This window comes from Triturus cristatus, chromosome 9 (genome assembly GCF_964204655.1).
Source record: "Triturus cristatus chromosome 9, aTriCri1.1, whole genome shotgun sequence".
NCBI classification, from domain to species: domain Eukaryota; kingdom Metazoa; phylum Chordata; class Amphibia; order Caudata; family Salamandridae; genus Triturus; species Triturus cristatus.
The window spans coordinates 63,098,392-63,124,082 of record NC_140592.1 but is presented as its reverse complement, the minus strand read 5'-3'; the positions used below and the strand labels follow the sequence as shown (position 1 = coordinate 63,124,082).

Genomic DNA, 25,691 nt, shown 5'->3' with positions numbered 1-25,691 from the left:
CACTGCACACAATGTAATAATGTTTATAAACCTTTGAGCCATGCCTGGACTCCTCTCCTGGAATCACACAGTGAGATGCGCGGAGCTTCCAAATCCCTTGCGATATCCAGTGTCGCGTAGCGACACCAGGGCCCTTTTGCCATTATTTAACGTGGAAACTGTGATTCCACCTCACTTTAAGGCTTAGCCCCCACCTGACTATCTTCATACCTGTAGGATCTCTAACTTCTGGTCCCAATTAATGGTTTGGATCAAACATTCTCCGTCCTGATGATGACCCAACATTACTAACTGGCCGAAACGGTGTCAATTATTGTGTTACATGCTTCTATAGGTTACATTTGTCTTTACACTGTGGGATCACTGAGCACTTTGTATTATAAATTAAATATGTATTTTTGAGGCAGACAAGTTTGTTACTTATTTCAAACAGCTGATTTGATAGTTGATTTTTTTTATATCAGAAAATTAATGATAAACATTGCAAGCAAGAGATGATGGTTATTCCACATTGATCGATTAAGTGAGATACCTCTTCCACTTGGAACCATTGTTTCGTGTCATGTAGACTGCCTCGGGTCTTGGGCGGCTTTCCGTAAGCAGCCCCTGTTTTCTATAAATTGAGGAAGTGAACACCATATTTAACTAGTCAAGTTGAATTCACACGATGATAAAGAGCATGCCATTGGCATGCCGTCTCTCACCAGCTCTCATGCGTAATCTGCCTCTCTACATTGGAGGGCGACACCTCACCAACAAGTGCCTCATGGATGTTCAGCTCTTACAAGAACACGGAGTTCCTCCAGGGTGACAGACCTACTCACTCCCAGAAAGAGTTAAAAGGACCATACCACACAAATATGTCGTCCTAATGCTCAATTAAAAGGATCATACCAAATAAGTCCTCCTGATGGTCAAATAGCATCTTCATATTACATCACATGAGGCCACACAGGGAGTCTGTTCTCCGTACATGTCGCGGAATCAACGAAAGAGCCGAAACTTTGTGTGTAGGGTAAGGTCAGCCTCACAAGTGCAGCCCCAATGCTTGTTGGAGGGTCTCAACCCCTGCGCAGGCCTGGGGTGCAATGTCAACAACCTAAGAGCTCGGCCACGTTACAACATGCCTGTGATCTTGCACTAAAAGTGTAACACCACTAATTACCCCACATGGCATAATTTCAGGAATTTAGCATAACATGAAATTAAGCGACATTTGGGCATCGTAATGGAAGTGTCGCCCAGGCCTATTTTTAACCTGGGATTGCCTCAAAAGACAATATGCAGCTGCCCTAGGAATGGAACCTGGGCATGTCAAGACCTCGTCTCGCCATCACACACTTTCAGAACATTCAATTGCTGGTCACATGATGAATAATGGGTTAAAAAAGCAACCTAGAGAAAGAAAAGTATACTTAAATAAACAGCAATGGGATACGTGCTCTCGGTTGCAAAGTTGGCAGCTGTTAAGAGTTCTTTGGTCGACAAGACCTTTAAACAAAACATGTCTATGATCACACAACATACATCAGCAATTACATTCGGGTCTAAAACAAACTGGTATGCAAATATTTGAAATGCAACCTTTAAAAAAACCAAATATAATATAAACTACTTAATATACTCTGTACACATTCTGGTGAACTTTATTGGACCCCCAAAACACTGATCGGCACCCTGAAATGAAAGAAGCAACCCGACCCAGAGTGCCAACCAAATTACAATTCCAAGAGGTCTCCTGGCAGGGGAACATTGGCATCAGCCAGATGGCGCACATAGGGATGACCAGAGAACCCATGGGCACGCGCACCGCAGCTTGTGCCCCACACTACACTCAGAGGCCACAAGGACAAGTCACAAAAAAATATAATCACAAGTGTGTCCAGAGTGCAGCGCACAGGCTGCTCTGACGTCGCTACTAGTGCTGGGAACTCTCCATTGCCTCACGGCCGCATTAATGCCACAGGCTATGTCTTCACTGACATTGTACAGAGATAAATGGCGCAGGCCAAAGGTTAAAAGGTCACGGGGGCCCCAGAGAAGTGGTCTTCAAAGGTTTTTTTTGTTTTAATTCCAAAGTACTTTATGGATAAGTTGCCATGATGCAGCAACGCAGAACACATGTTGGAAAAGGCAGGTAAAGTGAATTAATCTCTTGTACAAAAATGCTTAATGTAGTATAAGGGAACGAAGGCAAGAACTAAGCATAAAACAAAGCATAAGGTAAAACAAATCCTGAGAGTCATATAAAACATAAGAAAAAAAACCAAGTCAAGATAATACAATAGTAGACATGGCAATCCAGGAACTGAAAGTGGCAGCAAACCCATTTTCGTAGAGACAACACTCTAGAGACGGGCAAGAGAGAGTTTAGTGGAGCGTAATAACTATGAGACCACTTCATGGCGTGTTGAGGGATCCATGGTGGTTTGGTATTGGCGAAATAGTGATCGAGTGTCTTCCACACAGTTCTGGCTGGGGCCTCCAAGGGGGAAACTAGACGCTTAGACCTGACCAGTGCCTACTAAACGACCCCTGTTAAATCTGAGCTCCTACGAGCCCCATCATTCCATAAGAGATGCCGGCCTACAAGCAAGGCTGACACGCCAGCATCCCTCAAGACCATGCTTTATTTGGTTACTTTCCAGAGGCCCCCGCAGTGGTACAGAACATGTCTACCCTGGAGCCAGTATCACCGGCTAAGAAAAAAGCATCCGATTCTACCCATCACTGCCAAGGCCACACACAGCCCCAGGAAGGACAAGACGACCCATGCCAAAATCGAGTCAATGCCAGCAACGACAAGCAGCCCCTGGCATAGGTGCCTCGGATGAATCTTCCTGGAGTAGACCTGAGAAAGTAGGCACTAGTCATGGTCCTCAAGGGATCGAGCTGAGCGGCTGGTGAGGCAGAGGCGGTCACCCCCAGGCCGAGCCCCTCTGACCATCTCCTGCTAACATTCGCTTTCATAGGTGCCGGGCCGCAAGGACCTCCTATCGCCCCTTGAAACCAGTGTGCCACAGACCAATCACTACAGATAAAAACAAACCGTACAGCAACTAGAGCAGATTGGAACAAAGTGAGAAAGGCGCGCACGGCCCCAGGAAGAGGATGGCGGAGCAAGCCGCGCAATGGGCTCAGACCTACCGACGTGTTCTGGCACTGGATGCTGCTGCTGTTGAAGCGCAGGGCGGTCACCTTGGCTGGCTCGTTGGGGATGTGGAAGATACACTCGTAGTTGCGCTGGCCCGACTGTGGCTGTGGCAGGTTCTTGGCGGTCAGGGTGATCGGCTTTACCACATCCACTGGGATATAGATCTGGGTAGAGGGCAGGATCTGGGGGCAGTCCTAGAAGAAAAGAGGATGAGAATCAAAACACGGACCGTAATTCTAGCGCACAAAAACAAACTGAAGTCTTTTGGCACTTAGATGCGTCCATATTACAGCCCAATTCTATGGTACACCAGTTACTGACCTCAGGAGTCAATAGGCTAGTTAGAATTCAAACACAAGACCTGGGGATAAGTATATATATAAAGTTTGTTCACACATTAACCCATCGTACAACAGAAGGCATTCCCCAAGGTTGATAAGGGTATGTGCCCATCCTTCACAGGTTTCAGGGGTACAGAGCACACACAAAGTATATATTGCCTTTTGCATAAGTAGTGACAATGAATATGGCCAAACTGAGGGTAAGCTGCTAAATGGAGCAATAGCAGAGCAAGGACGCCGTGGGTACCCTCGAGTGCCAAAAACAACAGTCCAAGTCTTGGTTGGTGTGGATACTTGTTTATTTAATCATTTCACCACTCTAGCCAACATGTGTTTCATCTTGTTAAAATACTTCCTCAGGGCACAACAGTAAAGTCAATCTTCACCTTCCAAGTAAAGATCAAGATAATAGTCGCAAAATGTGAGAGCCGTTACCAATTCGTTTGCGAGTGCTCTTTGTATTGACTCTTTAGGCCCTATGAACTTTCTCACTCTGAAATAGAGATGCCACTGCATAGACCACTCTCTAATGAATTGGTAATGACTAACCGATGAGATTATCTTGCAGCTTTACTTACTAGGAAGGTGAAGATTGACTTTACTATTGTGCCCTGAGGAAGTCTTTTAACAAGACGAAACGTGTTGCCTAGAGTGGTGGAATTATGAAATAAACAAGTATCAACACCGACAAAGACTTGGGCTGTTGTTTTTGGTGCTCGAGAGTATCTGTTGCTTAATTTGAAACATTTCCGTCATTGAGAAGATTGCACAGTGCTTTCCTACGGCATAAATGGGGATGTGAACGTACAGTTTATTCTCCTAGTCGCCACATTAGTATTGAAGGACGCCATGGTCCCCGGTACAAGCAAGGAAACTGGCCCTTTTAGCTGCTGTGGGGGTTGTACAATACAGCAATTATCACGGTTCAATGGGCACCTTCGGGCTCTGGGCCCCGGTGCCACGGCATCAGCTGCACCAATAGTAGCCTCACCCCTGAAAAAGAGAACCAGAGCATCCAAGTTACTCCCCCAGTACCAACAAGGAGAAATGTATTATGGATTTCTAATTTACTATAATATGTGATCCTGGGTACAGCACCGTCTTCGAGCTTCCACGTCCTTATCAGCCAACACTGAAAGCATCTAACAAGTGGGCGACCCTAGTATTAGGCTGTATAGATGTACATTAGGACTAAATTATTCTGTCTCAAGAAGACATCATTTCCACCTAGAATTGTAAACAAGTCAAATAAGGTTTACAGGAGCACCCATTTCATTTTTTCTGCGGGCTCCCAACACTGGCCATGTCAGCAGCGGGGCAGGTACACGGTACGTCCATCACTTTGTTGTTCACTGTTAGTGGAGCCATCAGGAGGCACAGGATTGCCCTGGGTCTACATTAGCTCGGGGAGAAGATGCAATAGTGAATGCCACAGAGCACACTGTAGCTGCTCAGACCCCTATGCCACATGTCTCTGAGGGAGGCAGGAGAAACGATGGCTTCAGGATCTCCATTTGGAAATGAGACACCCCCACCACCTGCCCGTTATTCTATCGGCGTTATGAGCATTTTTGTAACCTGTCCATCACATTCTGCTCCTGGCGGTGTAAATGGATGGGAAAGGGCGGTCCAATACATGCCCATCTCATCTGCATTACACCTCTGCATCAAATGCTGGCGCATATGACGTCCTTCCGTCACCAGGATCCGGACGGGCAGCTTCACCCCATCCACCTTGATATCACAATAACTCACAAACACCTCAAAGTGCTGCAAGATAAAGGTGCATCGAATGAAACGCAACAGCATCCTTTAAAGATGTCCTTTAGAGATGCTTACAATGGCAAGAAGCAGCTGTAATGTTCAGGGAACCGCAGAACTGTCTCACAAAGTACATGATCCTTGTACAGTGAATAAGGCAGAGGCGCAAGGCCACAGCCCTCAGCGTAGAACATGCGGTCGCCATAGTGATATGCATCCTTGACACCGAATGGATTCAGCACCAAGGCCCTCCATGAACAGACAGATCATTGCTACAGAAGTTACAATGCACGTCAAGGTTAACATATTAACTAGAAAAGCATAAGAGACGCGGATTCCAACGCATCCGGAGGCGACATCATGGGTGAAGGCCAGATTCAACCCCAGGTCCCATCCAGAACCACCAAACCATAGAAACATAAGGGCTTTGGTCATCGCAAAGACAAGACGTAGAATATTGGTACAAGAGGAACAGATAACTGGTTGGATATCATGAAACATAAGGCTTACGTTGTCGCAAAGACAAGACTGAGTTTGGCAACGACATCAACAGATAACTGGGTGTATATTGTGCCAGGTAGTAGTGTCGTTGAGAAGACTGTCTTCATCGGATGGAAGACCGGGAGTTCGTTCAGCGACATCTAGGGCTCACTTCGAGAATTTTAAGACCCACTCCAACAAAAGCTCCCTCGTGAATAAACGGAAAAATGTTTTTTTATCACCACTCGTTTGAAACTCTCCCTCTAATTTTGACTTGTTTAGACCCTGCCTAAGCAAGCAAGCTGTGCTTTATTGACATATTACCATCATAAGGAAGGGGCTGCGGTACTAACCAAAGGACAATGGAGGAGATACATTTGCAGCCAACCAAACAGCACCACCATAGAGTAAATAAAAAAGAAAGCAACACAGCCAATGAGCTGATGCTCTAGCTTGAGAGCTGTGCGGGGCGTACGCAACAGACCTGTTACAAGAACTTCAATGTCAGAGACCCATGTGCACCCAATAGAGAAATGACGTCCAGGCAGGACAATACCTCATCAATGACTATGAGGATCACAAGTGTTCCTCCCGCCTCAGTCACGCAGGGAGGATCCGCTGACTAGGTCTGTAATCCATGGGCCAGTGGAAGGGAGCAAGAGATGAAAGGCTGGTCTGTGGACAGCCACAGACACCAGCTCTGTGGAAAGTAGCGTCACCAGTATCAGCCATATTGTGGAAAGACACCTCATCGACCGATGGTGAAACTGGATGTCTTGGTTGGGTCGCCTCACATCTGCAACCTCCCATGGAGACAGCTGCTAGATTAAATGCAGGTCTCATCGAAGCCGGCGTGTGTGCGTTACTTATCAAAGTTATGAGATAATTTTCCAGATGTCTTTGTTCTATGCATTTGTAAAGCGCACTTCTACCGCAAGCTTCTTGGGGAATTCAAGAAGAGGTTCTGATGTGCAGTGTGATGTCGTTCCACACTTGAGGAGCGATGTAAGAGAATGCCCGTCTCTGATCTTGTTCTGTGTATGCGTGGGATGTGCAGGAGTAGGGAGTCCTGCAGAGCAGAGGCATGTGGGTGGTTAGTGGGAGGAGATGTGACAATTCAAGTAGGTGGGACCCAAGCTGTATAGTACCTTGTATGTGTGTGTGAGTAGTCTGAAATAAGAGAGTCTGTTTGTCGGGAGCCAGGTGAGTTCCCCGAGGTGTGGTAGGATGAGAGTTCTCCGTGAGAGGTTGAGGATTAGTCTGGATGCCAAGTTCAGGATGGTTTGTAGTCTTTTGGGAGGTTGCTTGGCTATTCCGGTGTAGAGTGTGCTCCCCGTAGTCCAACTTGCTGGTGTTTGGGCCGCGAGTGCCTTTTCGGTTTTGCTTGGGACCTATTTGAAGATCTTCCTCTGCATCTTTGGGGTGTAGAAGCGCTATGCAGTGATGGCATGGACTTGTGCGGTCATGTCCAATTTGCTGTTGATGATGAATCGGTGGTTCCTGGCATGGGTGTGGGTCAGAGTCAGCCGGACAACCCTTGGACTCCCACTGCGAGTTGTTTCTGCCTAAAGTTACTACTGTCTTGTCCGAATTGAGCTGGAGACATTTGGATTTCATCCAGTTGGCGACTAAGCTCATGCAAGCGGGCAACGTGCTTGTTGTGCTTTGGGGGTCTGGTCTGAGAGGAAAAGTACGAGGTGCGTGCTGTCAGCACGGGAGAGGATGACGATGTCTTCCAGCTTCTTTATGTGAGGCCTCACTGCACTTCCATCGAGACGCCCCCAACTTAGAAGGTATACATCACTTCCATCCTGGAGATGAAAATAAAAAAAAAAAAAGATACCTAATAAACTATGGGTGAGGATTCAATAAAAGTCCAAAAATGATACCATGACACGGCGCCTTTAAGAACAATTTATTTTTGCAGAATACACATCCTGTTAGCATATGCCAAGACCACCTACGTCTAGGGACTGCTAATTCTGCCCACAGGCTGCCAATGTGCCAGGCAGAACTAAGCAGCCAGTGACGCAGTGATGCCGGGAGCCTTGACACAGGAACGCAATGCTCCGCTCTGCAGGACAAGGAGCTGGCACAGGAAAGGGCCATGCAGACCCTGGCAGCGAGCTTATGTCAATCATTTTGTAGGAGCCAAAGAAACTCAGCAATGACGCAACCATTGAGGAGCAAAAAATAAACAAGCGTTCAAGGAAAGCCTGAAAGGCACTGAAGAGAACGGAAGATTTGACACAAAGTTGCCGCTTTCACCACTCCTAGACCAGAAATCGCCCAAAGCCCACTGGCGGCCTTCATTATCGGCTTGTAGGCTGTGTGAAACGGGGCGATGCTCTCAGCCAGGTTTGCAGTGGGCAGACGTCTAACAGGGTCGGACTAGGACAAAAAATAGGCCCGGACACCAAAATAAAAGCGGGCGACATTAGCGAAGCACATAGCTAAAAAGTGGCAATACCAGGGAGATCAACAGAAAAGACGGGCCCACTTGGCCATAAACCAGCTCACAACTGCTAAAAAAAAAAAAAAAAAAAAAAAACAGCCCAAGCACTGATCTGTCAGACCAGCCCATTGGGCACTGCCTGATTGCCCTATAGGACAGTCTAACCCTGGTGTCTACTATCCAAAGGCCATCACAACCTGTGTCTGATAAGTCAGCCCACACTTCACTTCCTGACAGAACAAACCATGCCCCCTCTCAGGAGAGAAGTATCGAACATGCCAGTCAGATGCGTTTTGCCAGAGGGAAAAGATAAGTGCTAAATAAAACGGGCAATAGTGAAGGGCCCTGGTGCACATTATGGTTTAAGGTGATGCTGGGAGAAAAAAAGGGGCAACCTCACCCCAAAAGTAGTTTGTAGAAGTCCCCTACCGCTCTTGAAATTGGACCTGCAAGAGGAAAGGTCCTGGGCTCCAGACACCACCATCAAAGTGGGTGAGCTGGACAACAGCGAGCGTATGTACAAGTGTTTGCCTTCGCTACTCAGCAGGTAATGACCTATGGTACAATCAGTCACGATTTAACATGTCCCGGAGATTCATCATGAACTCAAATAATGAACACCTGAACCTCAGTGGTTCAAATGACGACATGGCCTTGTGTGGCAACAGATACCCATGCAAACCCAACGCTTACTTCTGCCATGAGGGCTCCCTCCCCATAGCACCGACCACCACAGCTTTACTTCCCATCCCCTCAGACCTTGGGTCCCACTACAGGATGGGGGACCCTCTGATGTGGACTCCTCCAGTGAATACAGTGTGCGATGTGTCCACCCTCTGAGGTGTATTGTGCCGCCTTGTCAGAGGGTCAGCTTCCACTCTGAATGTAGATACCGCTGTCCCATCCTACCAACCTCTTCGAGCCAAAGAACGCTGCTGACGTGCAGTGCAAACACCTCGAGCCGCCCGTCCCACTTCATGCATGGCACTGCCATCCAACCTTCCTGAAGTCTTTGCCTGTGGGTGAAATGTAGCCGTGTAGGAGACACCAGAAGCCGGGAAGCCCATTTGATGCACGATGCAATCATCCCACCTTCCCAACTTTGGGCACTCTGCAGCCACCGAGGAGGCACACCAGGAACATGGAGCCCTTCTCAGTGGTTGGCATGATCGTGCCACCTTCCCAACCGTGGACCCTCTGCAGCCACCGAGGAGGCACACTAGGAACCTGGAGCCCTTCTCAGTGGTTGGCATGATCGTTTCCACCTTCCCAACCGTGGTCACTCGGCAGCCACCGAGGAGGCACACGAGGAACATGGAGCCCTTCTCAGTGGTTTGCATGACCGCGCCACTTTCCCAACCGTGGACCCTCTGCAGTCACGGAGGAGGCACCAGGAACCTGGAGTCCCTCCCAGTGGCTGGCATGATCATGCCACCTTCTCAACCGTGGGCCCTCTGCAGCCACGGAGGAGGCACCAGGAACCTGGAGTCCCTCTCAGTGGTTGGCATGACCATGCCACCTACGCAACGTGGGCCCTCTGCAGCCACAGAGGAGGCACCACGAAACCTGGGGTACCTTTCAGTGGTTGGCATGATCATGCCACCTTCTCAACCGTGGACCCTCTGCAACCACAGAGGAGGCTCCAGGAACCTGGAGTTCTTCTCAGTGGTTGGCATAATTGTGCCACCTTCCTAACCGTGGGCAGGCACTCTGCAGCCACAGAGGAGGCACACCAGGAACATGGAGACTCCCTCAGTGGTTGGCATGATCATGTCACTTTCTCCACTGTGGGCACACTGCAGTCATGCAGTAGAGACAGGAAGGCGGGAGTCCAACAATGCGAGACATGAAGATCCCGCCTTCCCAACCTCTTAGATAGAGGGTGCACCACAGCACACAGGGGACGTGTCACGATACAGATATCCTGGTGCAAGTAACACAATAACTCCACCATCCTCGCCTTGCGAAGCGTGAGATAAACAAGTAAGCTGGAGTTCTATGCAAGCATGGCTCAACGTCCACACCTTTTCTACCTCTTGGGTCGACAGGCCACGCAGCTATGCAGGAGGTGTGCCCGCTCGGACCCTCGTGACCCATGCAAGATCCAGGACAATTATCCCATCTTCCAACCACTGGGACCCCGGGCACAGTACAGCCTGCTGGAGACAGATGGGGAGCCTGCTGGGGTTCCATGAATTCATGGCACAAGCCTTCTAAAGTCTAGACTCGGCATACTGGAGCCATGCAGAAGATGTGCAGGGCATGGATTCCTGGCACAGTCCTTCCAACTCTAGCCTCTGATCGGACAGAAGCCATGCTGTTGATGTGCAGGGCACCTGGAGTGGCACGGATTTATGGCACAGTCCTAACTCTATATCCTGGGTGCACAGCAGCCATGCTGGAGATGTGCAGGGCACCTGGAGTGGGACGGATTCATGGCACAGTCCTAACTCTATACCCTGGGTGCACAGCAGCCATGCTGGAGATGTGCAGGGCACCTGGAGTGGCACGGAATCATGGCACAATCCTCCTAAACATTTTTTTTTTTTTTGCAGAGTTTTATATAGCGCGAACTTGACCCAAATCGGGTATCAGAGCGCTTTACATAGCACCAGTTGCACCCTACAGCCGATGCAGTAGATATGCAGGGCACCCGGTGTGGCATGGATCCATGGCACACTCCTCCTGAACTCTAGGCACACTGCAGCACTGCACGAGACCCGCCAGGGAGCCCGGCTGGATTGCTCCTGTGAACCAGGGATGGCTCGTTCGTCGCTATTCACCACCTGCTCCAACAGATCCAGCTCTCTGCAGAGCAGATCTGTGCAGATCCCGAGAGACCGGGGCCGTGCCAGAAGAAGCTAAAATAAACACTTCAAAGTGAAAAACAGGGCAACTCCCTCAAGGGCCTGTATTTCTGCGCGGCCTGATGCAACGCAGACGCCTGCCTTGCAGGAGGCCGTGCTGGGAGGCTTCCGAGGAATGCATCGCCCCCATGTGCTCCAGGTGAGGGGGCGTGGGCGCTGGGGCAAGGCAGCGCCAGGAGCAGGAATAATAGCATGTTTTTGAGTGTAGCCGCCTCAAGGCGCTGGACGGCATGAGGCTCACGCCGCAGACTGGGCGCGTCCCTGGACGATACCGTGGGATCACTGTAAACAGCAACAGGGTGGTGGCATCAGGTGCCAACCCAAGTGCCCCTCACTGGGGAGGGATGGGAGAAGCGGTGCCAGGGAAACTCGGCCTGCTCTGCAATGCCCGTCATGTCTTCGAGAGCTGATGCCCTGCAGAAAGGCGGAGCGAGCAGCGTCAAGGACGCTGCTATGGAGTCAAGTTTTACACGGAGACCGGGCTCGCTGAATAACCAGGGGTTATTAGCTGAATAAATTAATGAATGAATGGCTGGATGTGCGGGTCCAGCATTCACCTGCACCTGGGCATTCATGGCCGCTGCAGCTAACGACAGCTGTGAGTTCCTTGTGGAGTCGGCTCACGGCTTGCAAAGGCCGCCCCGGTGTTTTGTCTGTTTTAGGCCCCGTCTGTTAAGCCACATTTCTGTGAACTAGCCCCTTGGCACCCAGAACATTGTTCCCTTTGAATCCTGCTGCATCGAAGGACTGCGAGGTTCTGACTTTCTGATTCCTAGGACCGTGTTTTGAACGTAGAATCGGGGGTCACTGGAAATATATTTTAACTGGGAGTATTTGTGAGGGGTTTAGTTTAATCACCACTGCAACCCTAGTGACAAGAGGCGAGAATAAACAAACTTCAAAGCGCACAGAGGGAGCTGCGGCGCGTGAGCCCGGAGAGATGACGCAGGCAGGATGCTAAGAGCTTCCCACACCAGTTGGCATTCGGCAACAGGAAAGTGCCCAGTGGAGTTGCGAACAGCAAGGGTAGGCGCTGGTGACGCGCTGGGTTCAGGATGAAATGCTGAGCGCGAAAGGAAGGCGAGTGCGTGACCGCAGTGACAGAGGGTTGAGGCTAAAGGTGAAAATAGACAGGAGAAGGGCAAGAAGGACTGTAACCAGAGTAAGAGACAGCTGCAGTGAGGATACAAGGGAATGTCTCAGTTCACGTGGAATGTGTGTGTGACAGAGGTGTGGGGACAAGGGACCAGGGGGTGAAAGGTAAAATATGTGCTGGGTGCAAGGAGCAGTGTGGTCAGAGCAAGAGGTGGAGAGTTCATACAGCCACAAACAGACAGTGAGAGAGGTGCAGTGGAGATACAAGGGAATGTCTCAGTTCACATGACGTGAAAGGAAGGGTAACAGAGGTATGGATACCGGAGCGTGAGGGTGAAAGGTAAAACACGAGCTGGGTGCAAGGAGCAGTGTAGGAGCGTTCATACAGCCACAGAGGTGCAGTGGGGATACAAGGGAATGTCTCCGTTCAGAATCTATAAGGGTAACAGAGGTGTGGATACCAGAGCGCGGCGCCTTAGGTACAGGTAGAATCTGGCCTGGGTGAGGGTGACGGGGGGGGGGGGGGGTGAAGGACTTCGGAGCTATCTCTGGAGAGCGGGAGGACCGTGCAAGGAGTGAGAAATGGGGATCTGAGAAGTGAGCCGCAGGTTTGTTCATCTGATATGAAATACTGTGCTATGGAGTATGGAATGTCGGCATTGAGCAGGAGAACCAACATTCCCTCGTCCACTCATGAAGAACTGGCCTGTGTTGGAGGAACGCTCCTCGAGGAGCGCGGAGATTGGAACCCGTCCTCTAGCATAGGACTGGGTCATTTTGTGAACGGGGGACCATTCGAGATCAATTTTGCAATCCAGGGATCCACGTGGAGGAGAGCTCGCGAGCAGCCTCCCCGCAGGTTCTCTGGAGGTCACAAGGATGGGCTTTGGGCGCTTTGGACAACTGATCTGTAGCTCACTAGAAGGTCGCGTTGTAGGATCTTCCAATCTTTACCCGTAGCAGGGGTGTTTAACGAAGAGCCGGGGGAGGGATCTTCCCCACGACACATTTTCAGGATATCCACACAAGATAAATTTACCTGCAATGAACCTAAATGGAACTCAGACACATTCAAGGTTCATCCCAAACATCTGGACAGGATCTGGCACTGCTGGAGCTATGCTGGACACCTCTGATCGACAGCATTTATAATCCAAACACACACTATCAGAAGCGCCTTTCTAGTTGGCCTTTCAGATCAATAAAAATATTATTTTATCTCTCTAGGAGCATCGTGACTGGCTTTAGTGCTTGTGCAAAAAAGAGGGGCTACTGGTGACCACAAACCCTGCCATGTGTTGTCAACACTGAGAAGGTGGAATGGCTGAGAGTTCAAAGGTCGACGCTGCTGCCATTTTGAGGCGGCTGTGGAAGAGTTTAGGATTCGATGACTGAGGGTATCCCATGAAAGACCTGCTCCACACAAAGCAAATCGAAAATGAAGTTGTGTGCCTATGAAGGAGATGTGGGCTTGCAGCTGATTTGGAATCTGGGTCCCGGCTCTGGTACTTGACTGCAAGTCCTGTGACCCTGGGAACACCACTCGCTCTCCTTGCTCCCAAAACTAAGTATGTATGAAACATAATGCCATTATGAAATACAAACGAGTAAACCTGCAGCTGATGCCAGAGTTCTGTTGCTGGGGTGCTATATGCTTCAATATGGAGCCTTCAAGCCCAAATCAACAAATACCAACAGGTAACACAAACAGAATGAAAAAGCGCACCTTCGCTAAAACAGAAGTGCCTGAACAAGGGGGGCTAACTCGCCAACGAGCATCTACAACCTGGCCGAAGAATGCTTCACATTTTGGTCATTTACAACGAAACGTAAGCACCTGCTCTCTCGAGTTATTCTCAACCTCGTGTCCTTCTTAAGAATTCTCCCCTGACCTTTCCACGAGCTGAAATAAATACCATGTTTCTTAAAATACGGGACCCTCGCAACCTGGCCAGGCTGCTGCTGTCAGCACGGAGCAGGCCTGCGGGGATGGGGCGGCGGGCGGCCGTGGCTAGCACTTGGGCTAACATGTTGCTCTGTAATGCAACCAGGCCAGCTGACATTTAACTGGCCTCGCGTAGGGGCGGGGGAAGGGGGGCCCTTGAGACTGAGCGCGCGTCCGCCAGGCCCCGGGACCTGCCCAGTGCCCATGAGATGTGATGGGTTAGAGTTGTACGGTATCTAGTAGATGCTGGAAAAAACACACTTTTAGAAATGAAACATTGTCTAACCTCTTAAGCCATGAGAATGAAGTGTGGGGCCGGGGAGGAAGAAGGGGGGCTGAAGTGTAGGGAGGAGGGTTATGAGCGACTAGTCTCCTGCCTCGCCCATGCTCTCTTGCATGGGGGGGGGCAGAAGAAGGGAAATGAGAGGGCAGGAGGAGACAGGGTGGTGGCAGGAGGAGAGAGGGAGGGCAGAGAGGGAGGAGGGAGGAGAGAGGGAGGGCAGAGAGGGATTGCAGAGAGGGAGGAGGGAGGAGGGAGGAGAGAGTGAGGGCAGAGAGGGAGGGCAGAGAGGGAGGAGGGAGGAGAGAGGGAGGGGGTGGGGGCAGGAGGAGGGAGAGGGTGGGGCAGGAGGAGGGAGAGAGAAGAGGCGGCAGGAGAAGGGAAGGGCGGCTGCAGGAAGAAGGTAGGGGGGCAGAGAAGGCCGAGAGCAGAGAAGGAAGAGTGAAGGGGGACAGAAGGGAGGGGGAAATGGAAAGAATGGAGGACAGGAGGAGGGGGGACTTTAAGTAGGCGGAGGGCACTTCGTGGGATGGTTACACAAGGCCATTGCTCATTCACAAGCTTCCTCTGCATAAGCAAACATACGTCGTGACTGCCAGCAAGACCAAGGTTGGCACGGACACACCCCCTTTGGTGGCCCGTAACACTCCTCTAGTCTCGTTCCACTCTTGGGGTACCACAGGGCACCATCCTTTAGCCAGTTTGAACCCGCTCCTTTTTTCACAGGTCCGTGAGCTGAGACAATCTTCAGGCATGTATGTGGAAGGCGCCCAGAAGACCTGCGGTGGGTTTTAACGAGGAGCTGGGCCCCTGGGAGATTAAATATGGATAGTTGTGGCCGGCCCTAACCAGTGGTTAACCAGGATTAAGGAGTGAGATCAACTTAGTCATCAGACTAACAACCCCCGCTCTGACTCTCACCTCCTCGCGTTATGTTATGTTATTTTAATTTATTCAGCGCACAGCTACTCGGAAGTGTCCTGGCGCTAAAGACCGCTGGGGAATCCCAGCTAAGGGAAGCCGCAGGGGTGAGCACTCACCTCTCTTGCAAGGTAAATAGGTGGGGGTATAACGGGCCGTCTCCGGTGTCAATGAAACTCATTTGGAATCTGTATATACACCTTGAATTCTAGAATAGACAAGTGTTTTTTTTGTTGTTTTTTTGAATGATGGTTACATGGACTTCTCTTTCCATCATTCTTATCCCTTCCATCTTGCTACCCCTCCAACTCAAACAAAGAATTGTGATGAAAGTGAACAAGTGTGTTTTCACTGACCCCATAGGACGCCGCCCACAAAACACGTCCTCTGGAGGCAGATGTGGACTGTGATGTTCAAGAAAACCACTTGTTTAATTGCTTCTTTTGGTACCCAAACACCTCCTGTTCTCTAGATTTTCACTTCTCTGCCTGGTACCACTATTCCCTTTTAGGTTTTATTAATACAAAAGGTCCTAGTCAACACCCTCCAAACTGTTCATTGGTGGTTTGACTATCAGTGGCTCTGGGTCCCTGGACATACATACCCACATGACCTTTGGACTTTTGGACTTGTGCACAGTCCGACCAAAAATCTGAAATGCCTGCGTCCAAGGAGCTGGTAAACTGACCAGCGAGGCTGTACACACCTGCTCTCAGGGTGGTCGGTCGTCTCTGCTGGTCAAGAGAGGACAGGAGTAGACAGGTAGAGAGAAAAATGTTACCTGCCGACGAGGCTGTGGCCACACTGGTGCCTTTTATCGTATTGTTTGGGATTGCCTGGTAGTGCCTGGTGTCTGGGTGGCGGTGACTGAGTGAGGTATGCGGGGCATCCCTCACCGCCTCGGCGGGGTCTCCTAAATGTTTGGGAGGAAACGGATTGGCTCCATATGGAACATATATGGATTGCCCTGGGGTTGGCTGTAGCTAAACTGAATGTTGCTAAAATGCAGGGTATGGAACAGGCGCCACAATTGGAGGACTGGAAACGTGATATGGACTGGTGTATGCTGGCTGAGAGGGTGATATATGAAGGCCTGGGTCAGCCCCAAAAGTGGGCAAAAGTTTGGGGACATTGGAATGACTTTAGAGGTAACATATGTGATAGCCTAAACAATAGAGTGGTGGCACGGTTGTATGCATGTTCAAACCTCATGCGTGCCCTATCTCAAACATGCCACATATTTACTCAGTGCTACAAAGGATAAAGGGCGGCCACCACTCCCTTCTGATATCAGGAGAAGCATTTCCTGAAAACAAATCTACAGTTTCCTGAGCACCTTTGTATTAAATAAATGTCTAGTCCTTTAGTTGCCCACAGTATGTAATTTCCTTTTCTTTTTGTTATTCAGTTCCAAAACCGTCTTGACAGGTGCAAACAATTATAGAAATAGCCATATGTGATAACCTAGCCCCCCCATCTCCTTTGGTGACTGGATGCTTAAGGCAGTTCCATTGAGCAATGCTGCAGGTTGTGTTGAGGGATGGGGTGGGTGGGACAGAGTGGTATGATGAGCTATGGAGAGGATCTAAATGAATAAAACAGTGCGCAGTTTCGTTTTGTATGTATTTTTAATTACAATTGTCAATAATAAGATTTGTGTTAGAAGGTGGTTCTGACGCTATGGGCCGCCCGGATTTTTTGCTTTTTGAGCACCTGATTGTTGAGCTTTTACTGTGGGGGAGCCTCATAAGTTGAGACTCACCCACAGTGAACTCACGGTGTAAGAGACTGCATGGGGATTTTACTAGTGTCCCCCTGGCTTGACCAGGCTGCTGCGCAGCAGCTGGAGTATGGGGCACCGGGCTGGTTACATGCAGACACATGTGTACATGCGTGTGCACACGTGTACGGGCTGCGCAGGGGAGATTCCTAGCGTGCGCAGTCCAGGAGCAGCTACAAAGTGAATGGTGTGGCAGGACTTATGCAGTATTGGGTGGTGACATGGAATAGGCTTTATACCCTGGAAAGAAACATGCCAGGGTAAGGCAGTGTGTCTTACTGTTTTTTTACTTCATTATTCCCCTATGGGAATGTGGAGCCTATGGGCTAGACTAACTTCCATTAGGCCTACAGATTCCAGACACGCGCTTAAGTCCACTGTAGCGGATGTGAAAATAAGTATTCTGCAGAGTCCAAAGTCATATTTGTACTGCTTTTGGGTCATCCAGAACTGTCATATTTCTCTGAGTCAGCCATGACCAGACCCAGGCTGAGGGCTGACCTCAGCTGGATGGATTGATAACCTTTCTTCCACAAGCGAGGGCTTCCTCTCCATGAAGAGATGCTGGGTGGGGCTACAGGCTCATCCATCACTAGGTGCCAGGCACCAGGCTGCACCAAGGAGGGAAGGAGTTGGGTTTCAGGGGCCATCTGGCCAGAGACACTGGACCACGGCATTTTAAACAAACCCAGAGGCTGGACAAAGAGGGAGCAGGGGCAGGGAAATGATGTGTCGCTGTTTGATAGGACCAACAGGGACTTCCTGCCAGCCCCCTACTCAACTTTTAAAAAGTGCTTGCACAGGAAGAGAAGTTCTCTCTGGGGTGTGGTCTGCTGAGGCTGAAGGTGCTGGAGCCTGGCGCAATGGGCAGTTGGAAGGAGAGACCCCCTGACTGCCCCCAGGATCCTACCCGCGCCAGAAGAAGAGCCCAGGACCGGTGCTCAGAAGCAGGGGCCTCTGCGCAGGGAGAAGAGAGGCCCAGGAAGAGAGCCAGGTGAAAGGCTGGTGCAGGGAGCCAGTGAAGACCGCTCCCTGCAGAAGGCACCCTCTTGGAGACCCGGAGGAGGAAGGAGAGTGCTCCCAGTGGCTGGGTGACGCCACCAGGAGCAAGAAGACACGAATATGTGGCAGATCGGACCCCCAGAGGCTGATATATGGCCCCCAGAAGGTAGGCGACCTTTGACCCCTAAGAAGACCGATGACAAAGAGCGTGGGGCTCCGCTGCTGGTCTCAGAGATGCCCCCGGGGTGGGTCAGGTCCCGGGAGCTGCCCCCAAGGAGAAGTAAAGATGGGGAGCGCCGCCGCGAAGTTGCCCTGCATGGGGGCTAGGAGCCCCCCCTGGCCCCCACCAAAAATGGAGGCGGGGAGCGCCGTCGCGCCCCCCCCCAGTGAAGAGGGAAGCCAGGGAGCGCCGTCGCGCTGCCCGTGAAAATGCCCCCACAGGGTGCCAGGCGACCACCCTGGCCCCCAACAAAGATGGTGATGGGGTGCACCGTCGCCCAACCCCGTCAGGAGGAGGAGGAGGGGCCCGGGACCCCATCTCTGGGCCCCGAAGTGCAGACGGGGGAGTGCAGTCGCACTCCCCTGCAGCCAGCGTGAGCCTCGGTGTCTGCCCACCGGAGCGGGCAGACCTGACCTGCAGCGCCGGCTCCCGCGGCAGCACGCAAGGGTGCTGGCCGGCGGGGGGAGCCGGGGGTGGGCTCCCCAGGCTGCCCTCCAACGGGAAGTCCTGCGGGGGTCCCGGGTGGGACCTGGACCCCGAGAAGACCCAGAACAGGTGCCAGGGGCCCGGGTGGGACCGGGCCCCCCAACCAAGACTGACAAAGCGGCGAAGCGCTAGCACCACCAGCGCGGCTCTCCCCGGCACAGCGGGAGAGCCGCTCATCTATTATCCACGAAAAGGCGCACGAAGCGCCCCACAATGCCTTGCCAGGCATTTGGAAATCTGCGGTTTTGGTGCTCGTGGCCCCTAGAAGAGGGGGGGGGATCACCTTCAAGTGAGAAAAGGTGCTGGGGGAGCTGCTGGAGAAGCGCAGTCCCCCCCCCCCCCCCTGTCCTGGGAACTTGAAAGAATAACCCCTCAAGGGCACAACCATCATTAGAATATCTCTTGGGCTGGAACATTGGTTCTACAGCTAGGGATGTTGTAAAAAATGCACTAAGGAATGAAGGGCTGAGTTGGGGCTGTCTGGAGAAGGGCATCCCCTGGAGGCGAAGAGGTGTAATTGCACAAGTAGCTCTGAAGGTCTCATGGGTAAAGTGAAGTACTGGTGTAAGGTGATGTCATAAGCAAAAGGGGGGTTATGTGACCAGACATTCCTGCTAGGGTGTATGGCTGTATAGGCATAATCCTGTGATTTCATCTGTGATGCCTTTAGGGGCTGTAATTGCAATGCATTCTAAAGATCCACAAATGTGCTGAGTACTGTCATTCTAAAGTGTGCGTAAACATGGATTCTTGCTGCTGCGCTTAGGTGAAGACCCCAGACTGCCAGCCCTTAAGTTATAGAGGTGCATACTTTATGGTCAGCAGGAGATGCTCAGTCAGGGTCATGTGTCACCAAGGCAGGTTTACCCCTTTTTTAATGCTTGTTGAGGTAATGGGGTGGGTCGCCACTGGGATGGTGCCAGTGCGCAGGGCCCTCGCTCCAGGTCATGTTCAACTTACTGCATTGGGGGCAAGATGACATGCATACATGGGAGTGGTGGTACTAGACCCCACCCCCCCCTGCGTGAGGGGTGGAGAGGTTATGCAATGTCACAAAGTAATTCCAACAGCTTATGTTTATTTGTAAATTTGTGCACAGTATTGAGTGGTGTGTGTGTTTAATAAATGTACTCTTACTTTTATAAAGCAAAGTACAGACTGGACAATCAATTATTGAGTGTTATTTTTGTGCGCCTGCAAATGGCGATAACTAGCCCACACCACCTCCCTTGAGTAAGCCTCAGACTGCTCTGCAACACTACCCTCTCAGAGTCAGGCGCTACAATTGGGTGTTTGGCTCCCGGTGAAGGACAAATGTAGTCATGTTATTTGTGCAGGCCTCACAGATGCTGCCTCGCTTTCTAGCATTTTTTTTTTTTAAACACAAAGAAGGAGGACAGGAGGAATAGGCAGGGGGTTGACCATTTACACAACAGCCTTCCTCACTGTGACAAATATATGGGTAAAAAGGCTACACCGAGCGCATAGTACCGTTTCTGTTTCCTACAGGCATGCTCTGTTGGTAAATTCAGTAGAAGGAACACATTGATGCATCGTTCATATGGGTGCCCTGTGCTGGCTGGCCTGACTCTGGGTGCCAAGTGTGCCCCCGCACCTTCACAGCCAGCCGCCTGGAGTGCTAAATGCCATGTTTGCCTCTGAATATTAGGAGACCTCTCGATGATTCTTCAGCGTGACACGTGTCCCTGAACTCTCGCGCCTTTCTCATCCCATTCACACCGAAGAGCCTTCCACCAATCAGAGCCCGTCGGCTAATCTCCTCAGCTCAGGCTCTTTATTAAAAGATAATTCATTTTTAATTGTACATTTTGGTCTTGCTCCCTTACCCCTCTAGCAGCTAGCTGCTGCTAATGGCCTGCCTGGTCCCCTGGTAGGGCTCCGTCTGCAGAATAACACCACTGCTCCTCTGCCCTTGTTCACAGTTTTGCAAAAGGCAGGAAAGGTCAGAGAAATGAAAGGAAAACACAGGCGAGCTGTGGGTCCGCCTAAAGGCTGCGATGAAGACCACTCCAAAGAGCATTGTTACTTGAGAAAACAGGGCACGAGTGAGGTGGAAGATTAGGGAAGGCAGTGGGTGACCCTAGCAAAGAGTTGGGTGCAAGAAATGGGAAATAACCAAGGGCAGTGGAAAAGAATGCGGGAGTACTCCAAAGACAAAAATAAAATGGGAATTAGCCACACGAGAGCAGCAAAAAAAACAAAATGGTGAACTCCAAAAAGATGCAATAAGGTGACCCACAGAAATAGAAGCAAGAAATGAGATGGCCACATGTGACAGAAGTAAGCCATGGGGTAACCCCAAGAAAAGGCAGAACAAATATGTCACCCTAGGGCTTAGAAGCAGGAATTGGGGTGACCTCCAAGAAAGAGAAGTAAGACATAGGGTGAGCAAAAAAAGATGGTGCAGGGAACGGTCTCGGAGATGGGTGCACGGGATTGGGTGACCTAAATTGGCATGAGAAAGAAATGGAATGATGGCAAGAGACGACAGCAAGACGTGTTGAATCTATGGGCCAGGACAAGTTTCTTCAGACAGGACCATGAAATGGATTAATCCAGTCACACTTGCAAAAAGTGCGCTGATCACGGCATGGGGGGCTGCTCGTGATGGTTTGGTCAGTGGTGCAGCTAGTTCTGAAGAAGGTGCAGGTCTGCAAAGGGAGCCAGTGCCCCTCCATTAGGGTGGAAATGAGGCGAATAGAATTCTTCAGCCCGGGATGAGAGACGCTGTAGCATGCAGGCCCCCTTTAGGCCTGAAAAGTAGTTCTAAAGGGACTTTCTGGAAGAAATGGTGTCACTTTCTTTAGAAGAGAGCTGTTATCAGGCATTTTATTTTTTGTTTGTGGCAATGTGTCCCTTGAGGGTGAGGGGTTCAGAACGCAGCAGCAAGGTTCGTTGCTAATGCCCCTAGGCGCTCCTCTGGAACCACGATCAGGAAACACCTTCACTGGCTACCGGTGTATGCCAGGATAAAATTTAAAACCCTGATCCTTATCCATCGGGCTCTTCACGATGCAGGGGCCGAGGGCATTAGGTCTCTGTTGTCCTATTACACCCCAGGCAGGGCCCTGCGATCCACCAGTCTGAAGTTGTTAATCGTCCCCCCCGTTGCGAAAGCAAGGTGGGGAGGCAGGGCCTTCTTCGCCCTTGACCCTAGACTTTGGAACGAGCTTCCCCCTGACCTTAGGAATCAGGATTCTCTTATTCTGTTTCGTCGAGCACTTAAAACTTTGCTCTTCTCTGAAGCCTATCCCTAATGTCCTTTTTCCTGCGAATTGGCTGATTGTTTCCATCAGTTGCGCCTTGACGTCCTTGGGCAAAGTTGCACATTACAAACAGGACTACCGCAGGCGTAGACACAAGACATGGGTCTTGCTGAAGAGACAATGAGGGAAAGGCGAGTTTACAAGCGCTGGGAAAGGAAGACACTCACTAGGAGTGTGAGGAAGAGACTACTCTGTCTAACAGGATGGGAAAGATGAGAGAATGCCCCATCTGTAGGATGGGAGACAAGCTGCCACCCTGAACCTCTGTCTCCTGACCTACAAAAAACAGAAGGGACCTTCCCTTTAGGAAAAGAAGCCGCACATCCTCCTAAAATCTTGGCACTCCAGCAAAGACCCCAGAGTAGGTAGAGGCATGGCCCTCCATCTGTGCAATGCTAGGCCATGGAGGCAGCGACCTATCACCCCTCACGGTTAGAGTTCTGCATCTTTCCTAAGCTAAGAGATGGGCAGCCCCTCTCATGCCCATCTGTAAGCTGGGAGAAAGGCAGTAACTTCACCTTCACCCAGGCAGGGGGAGGCTGTGACTTCCCTTCAGGTGTAACAGGACCACAGTACATGGTTACTAGTCAAGTACCCGCTGCAAACCTTAAGAGTGACTGACTATGTTAAAGTAGGCTGAAACAGAGTAGAAACCTTCCTAGCTGGATCCGCGTCTAAAATCTAAACATCAAGGCCAAGAGAGGATGCAGACAGCAAAACACTGGCCCCTTGCTTCCGAAGGTCCTGGTGTACGGACGTAGACCTTTCCTATCGGCCAGGCATTCTGTGCAGAGGTCTCACTTAGGGTAATAAGGTAGGGGCTTGCTCCTATGTACACACTCAACGGCACCCCTGCTGTGATGTTAGTCCATCGTGAATGCGGACGGTCTGAAGGCAGTAGTAGACTGATTTTGAGGTGCAGGAGTACAAAGCCATAAGGTTGGAAAATGTTCAAACAACACTGGAATGTTGAAAGATTCCACTACCCTGGTACTTGCAGTGCATTCATGACAGTGCTTAATTTGAGACAGTGGTTTCCGGGGCTTGGCACCAGCACTCAATAGCCAACACCAGCACTTAAGGCAGTCAGCCACATTGTGGCGCCGTTTGTCCAATTTAGGGATGTGCACAATCACAGTTTAATAATTCAATATACATTGAAAATGAGCATTACCTGCCGCCCGACCCATTCTTATAGCTTTGGGGGCCCGTAGTAGTCTCAATTGTCACTTTTAAGGGTGTGATGGTTAGTAGTTGCGTTGGTACAAACATTGGCAGTGCTGGTTGGGGCAACGCGTAGTGCAACCTACAGTGGCCACCTGAGGGCGGCCCTGGCAAATTTTTATTTTTCTCACAAATTAAGCACCAATGGATTATAGTATGGGGCTTGATTTAGGAAGGAGGGCGACAATTCGCATACAGCAACTAATCCCTACATAAATAAAACTACACAAAAGAAGAAAAGAGAAACATTAGGGCATAGGCGAGGGCAAACATGAACAGGGCTGTAGGAAAGAGCGCGGCTTCCCAGCAGGCAGGGACCTCTGAAAGCACAGTACCACTGAGGCGTGTGTACATGCACCAGTCTGATGCCAATGTCAGTGCAACCCTGGTCCTTCTCTAGGAAGGGAAAGTAACTGTTGGAAACCACTGGAGGCGGCTAAAGCGAGCCCAGGAAAGTTTTAGGAAGTGGGAACATCTGTGGCACAGAGGGAGCTCAGAAAAACAAAGACACAGGAATATGAAACAATATAAAGAGGCAAGTGGAGCTGGCTAGAAATGCCTCGCTAAGAAGGAGACCAGCGACGGAAGAAACACAAGAATGCAGCAAAATCAAAGCAGACAAAAACCCAAAGATAGGAACTCCAGACGGAAGGAGCGGCAGCTAGATTTGGATGTGGGCAGAAGAGTGCGACGTCTGCCTGATCCGCGGATTAATATTTTATTCAAAAAGCCTCATTACGCGCAGCCCGCGCCACTAATTACCGAGGAAGGCGTAGAGCAGCCAGGAGCCCCATCAGGCACATCACAGCGATGCGGCTCTGGGTGCAGACGGCACATCCAGGCGCTGCGACAAGACTTCTATCGCTCGCAGCCGAGGCTCAGAAAAACACATCCCTTCCTGGTCCATTTATCCCCAGGAATGGCTCATTTCTATCCAGAGCAAAGAAACATTCCGTTCTTTCAGCACGCACTCTCCGGTGGCTGTATATATCAGGGGGGTCCAACATGTGTCCGGGAGGGCCGGATCTATAATTACTTCCACAAAAGACACATTTACAGTGCATCTACATGGAACTCATTGACGGTAAGTGGGTACCTGGAAACACCCCTCAAAGCTGCGTTTGACACCCCTGCCGAGAGTCTAACTTCAGACGGCTGATATCACTACATACAGATTGTACACCTTACATCGACCTTGTTTCACACCTCATGCACATCTGCACTGCGCACGACAAGTGACATCAACACATACATATTTATACTGTACCTCACAGACAAATGTTTACCTTGCAAGAACAGTAGTGCGCCTCACAGATGCATACCTTACAGGACCAGAGGCATCCACACATACATCTGTGCCCATTGCATGTACCATCAATACTGGCGTACGCCTTTCATGGCCATGGGTGCACCACACCTACATTTGTACACCTTACATGTACAGAGGCGTCCCTTACATACACATTCATACCTTACTGGAACAGTACTGCACCTCAAATAAAGACCTCACGCATACCTCATACCGACTTGTATACCTTACATGAGCAGTGATGTATCTAACATACTTAATTTCACAGTGCAAAAACAGTGTCTCGCATGAACAATGGTACCCCTCACATAGCTGTGCATGCCTTACCTGAAAAGTGGTGACCTCACATACACCTTACGTCAATGCATCGGTATACATTACACTAGCAGTGGTTCGGCTCACAAAGACCTCTTTGCCATACATGTACAGTGATGCACTAAATGCATATGTGTACATTACATGACAATGGTACCCCTCACATAGCTGTGTATGCCTTACATGAAAAGTGGTGGACCGCACATACACCTTACGTCAATAGCGGTGTACCTAACATGCATCAGTGTACATTACACTAACAGTGATTCGGCTCGCATACAGTTCTTTACCATACATGTACAGTGATGCACCACATGCATCTGTGTACCTCATATGAGCAGCTGTGCAGCTCACATACATCTGTATAGCTTATGTGAACAGTGATGGGGAAGAGGTGTGGCGCTGCGGCTAGGGCGACTGACGCTGGAATCTGGGGCTCAAGGTTCGATCATCGGCGGCAGGACAGCCCAGCACCATGTGACTCTGGGCAATAGCTTGCTCAATCTTCCCGGCGGTCCCCAGCACCGGGATGCCTTCGGGTAGCTGTTTGCGCTTTACAAATAGTGGACGTAACTTACACACATTTATATAGCTTGCATGAACAGTGATGAACTTCACATACATCTGAACACCTTACAGAAACAGTGGTATATGTCACACAGATGTGTACGAGACATGAACAGAGATGTAGCTTACATACACCTGTAAACCTATTCTGAGCTTATAAACCTTAACTGAACTCTGCTGCACCTCATAACCCCACACACAC

The 25,691-nt window shown here is 50.3% G+C and overlaps 1 protein-coding gene across 2 annotated transcripts in view; it reads right to left on the bottom strand.

Moving 5' to 3' along the window:
- PLXNA1 (plexin A1) overlaps positions 1-25,691 on the bottom strand; it is a 507,337-nt gene that overhangs the window by 175,801 nt on the left and 305,845 nt on the right. For both annotated transcript variants that reach the window (XM_085624414.1, XM_085624415.1), the window contains exon 9: positions 3,148-3,348. In XM_085624414.1, the coding sequence (XP_085480540.1) occupies positions 3,148-3,348 (201 nt within the window). The remainder of the gene's footprint in view (positions 1-3,147; positions 3,349-25,691) is intronic.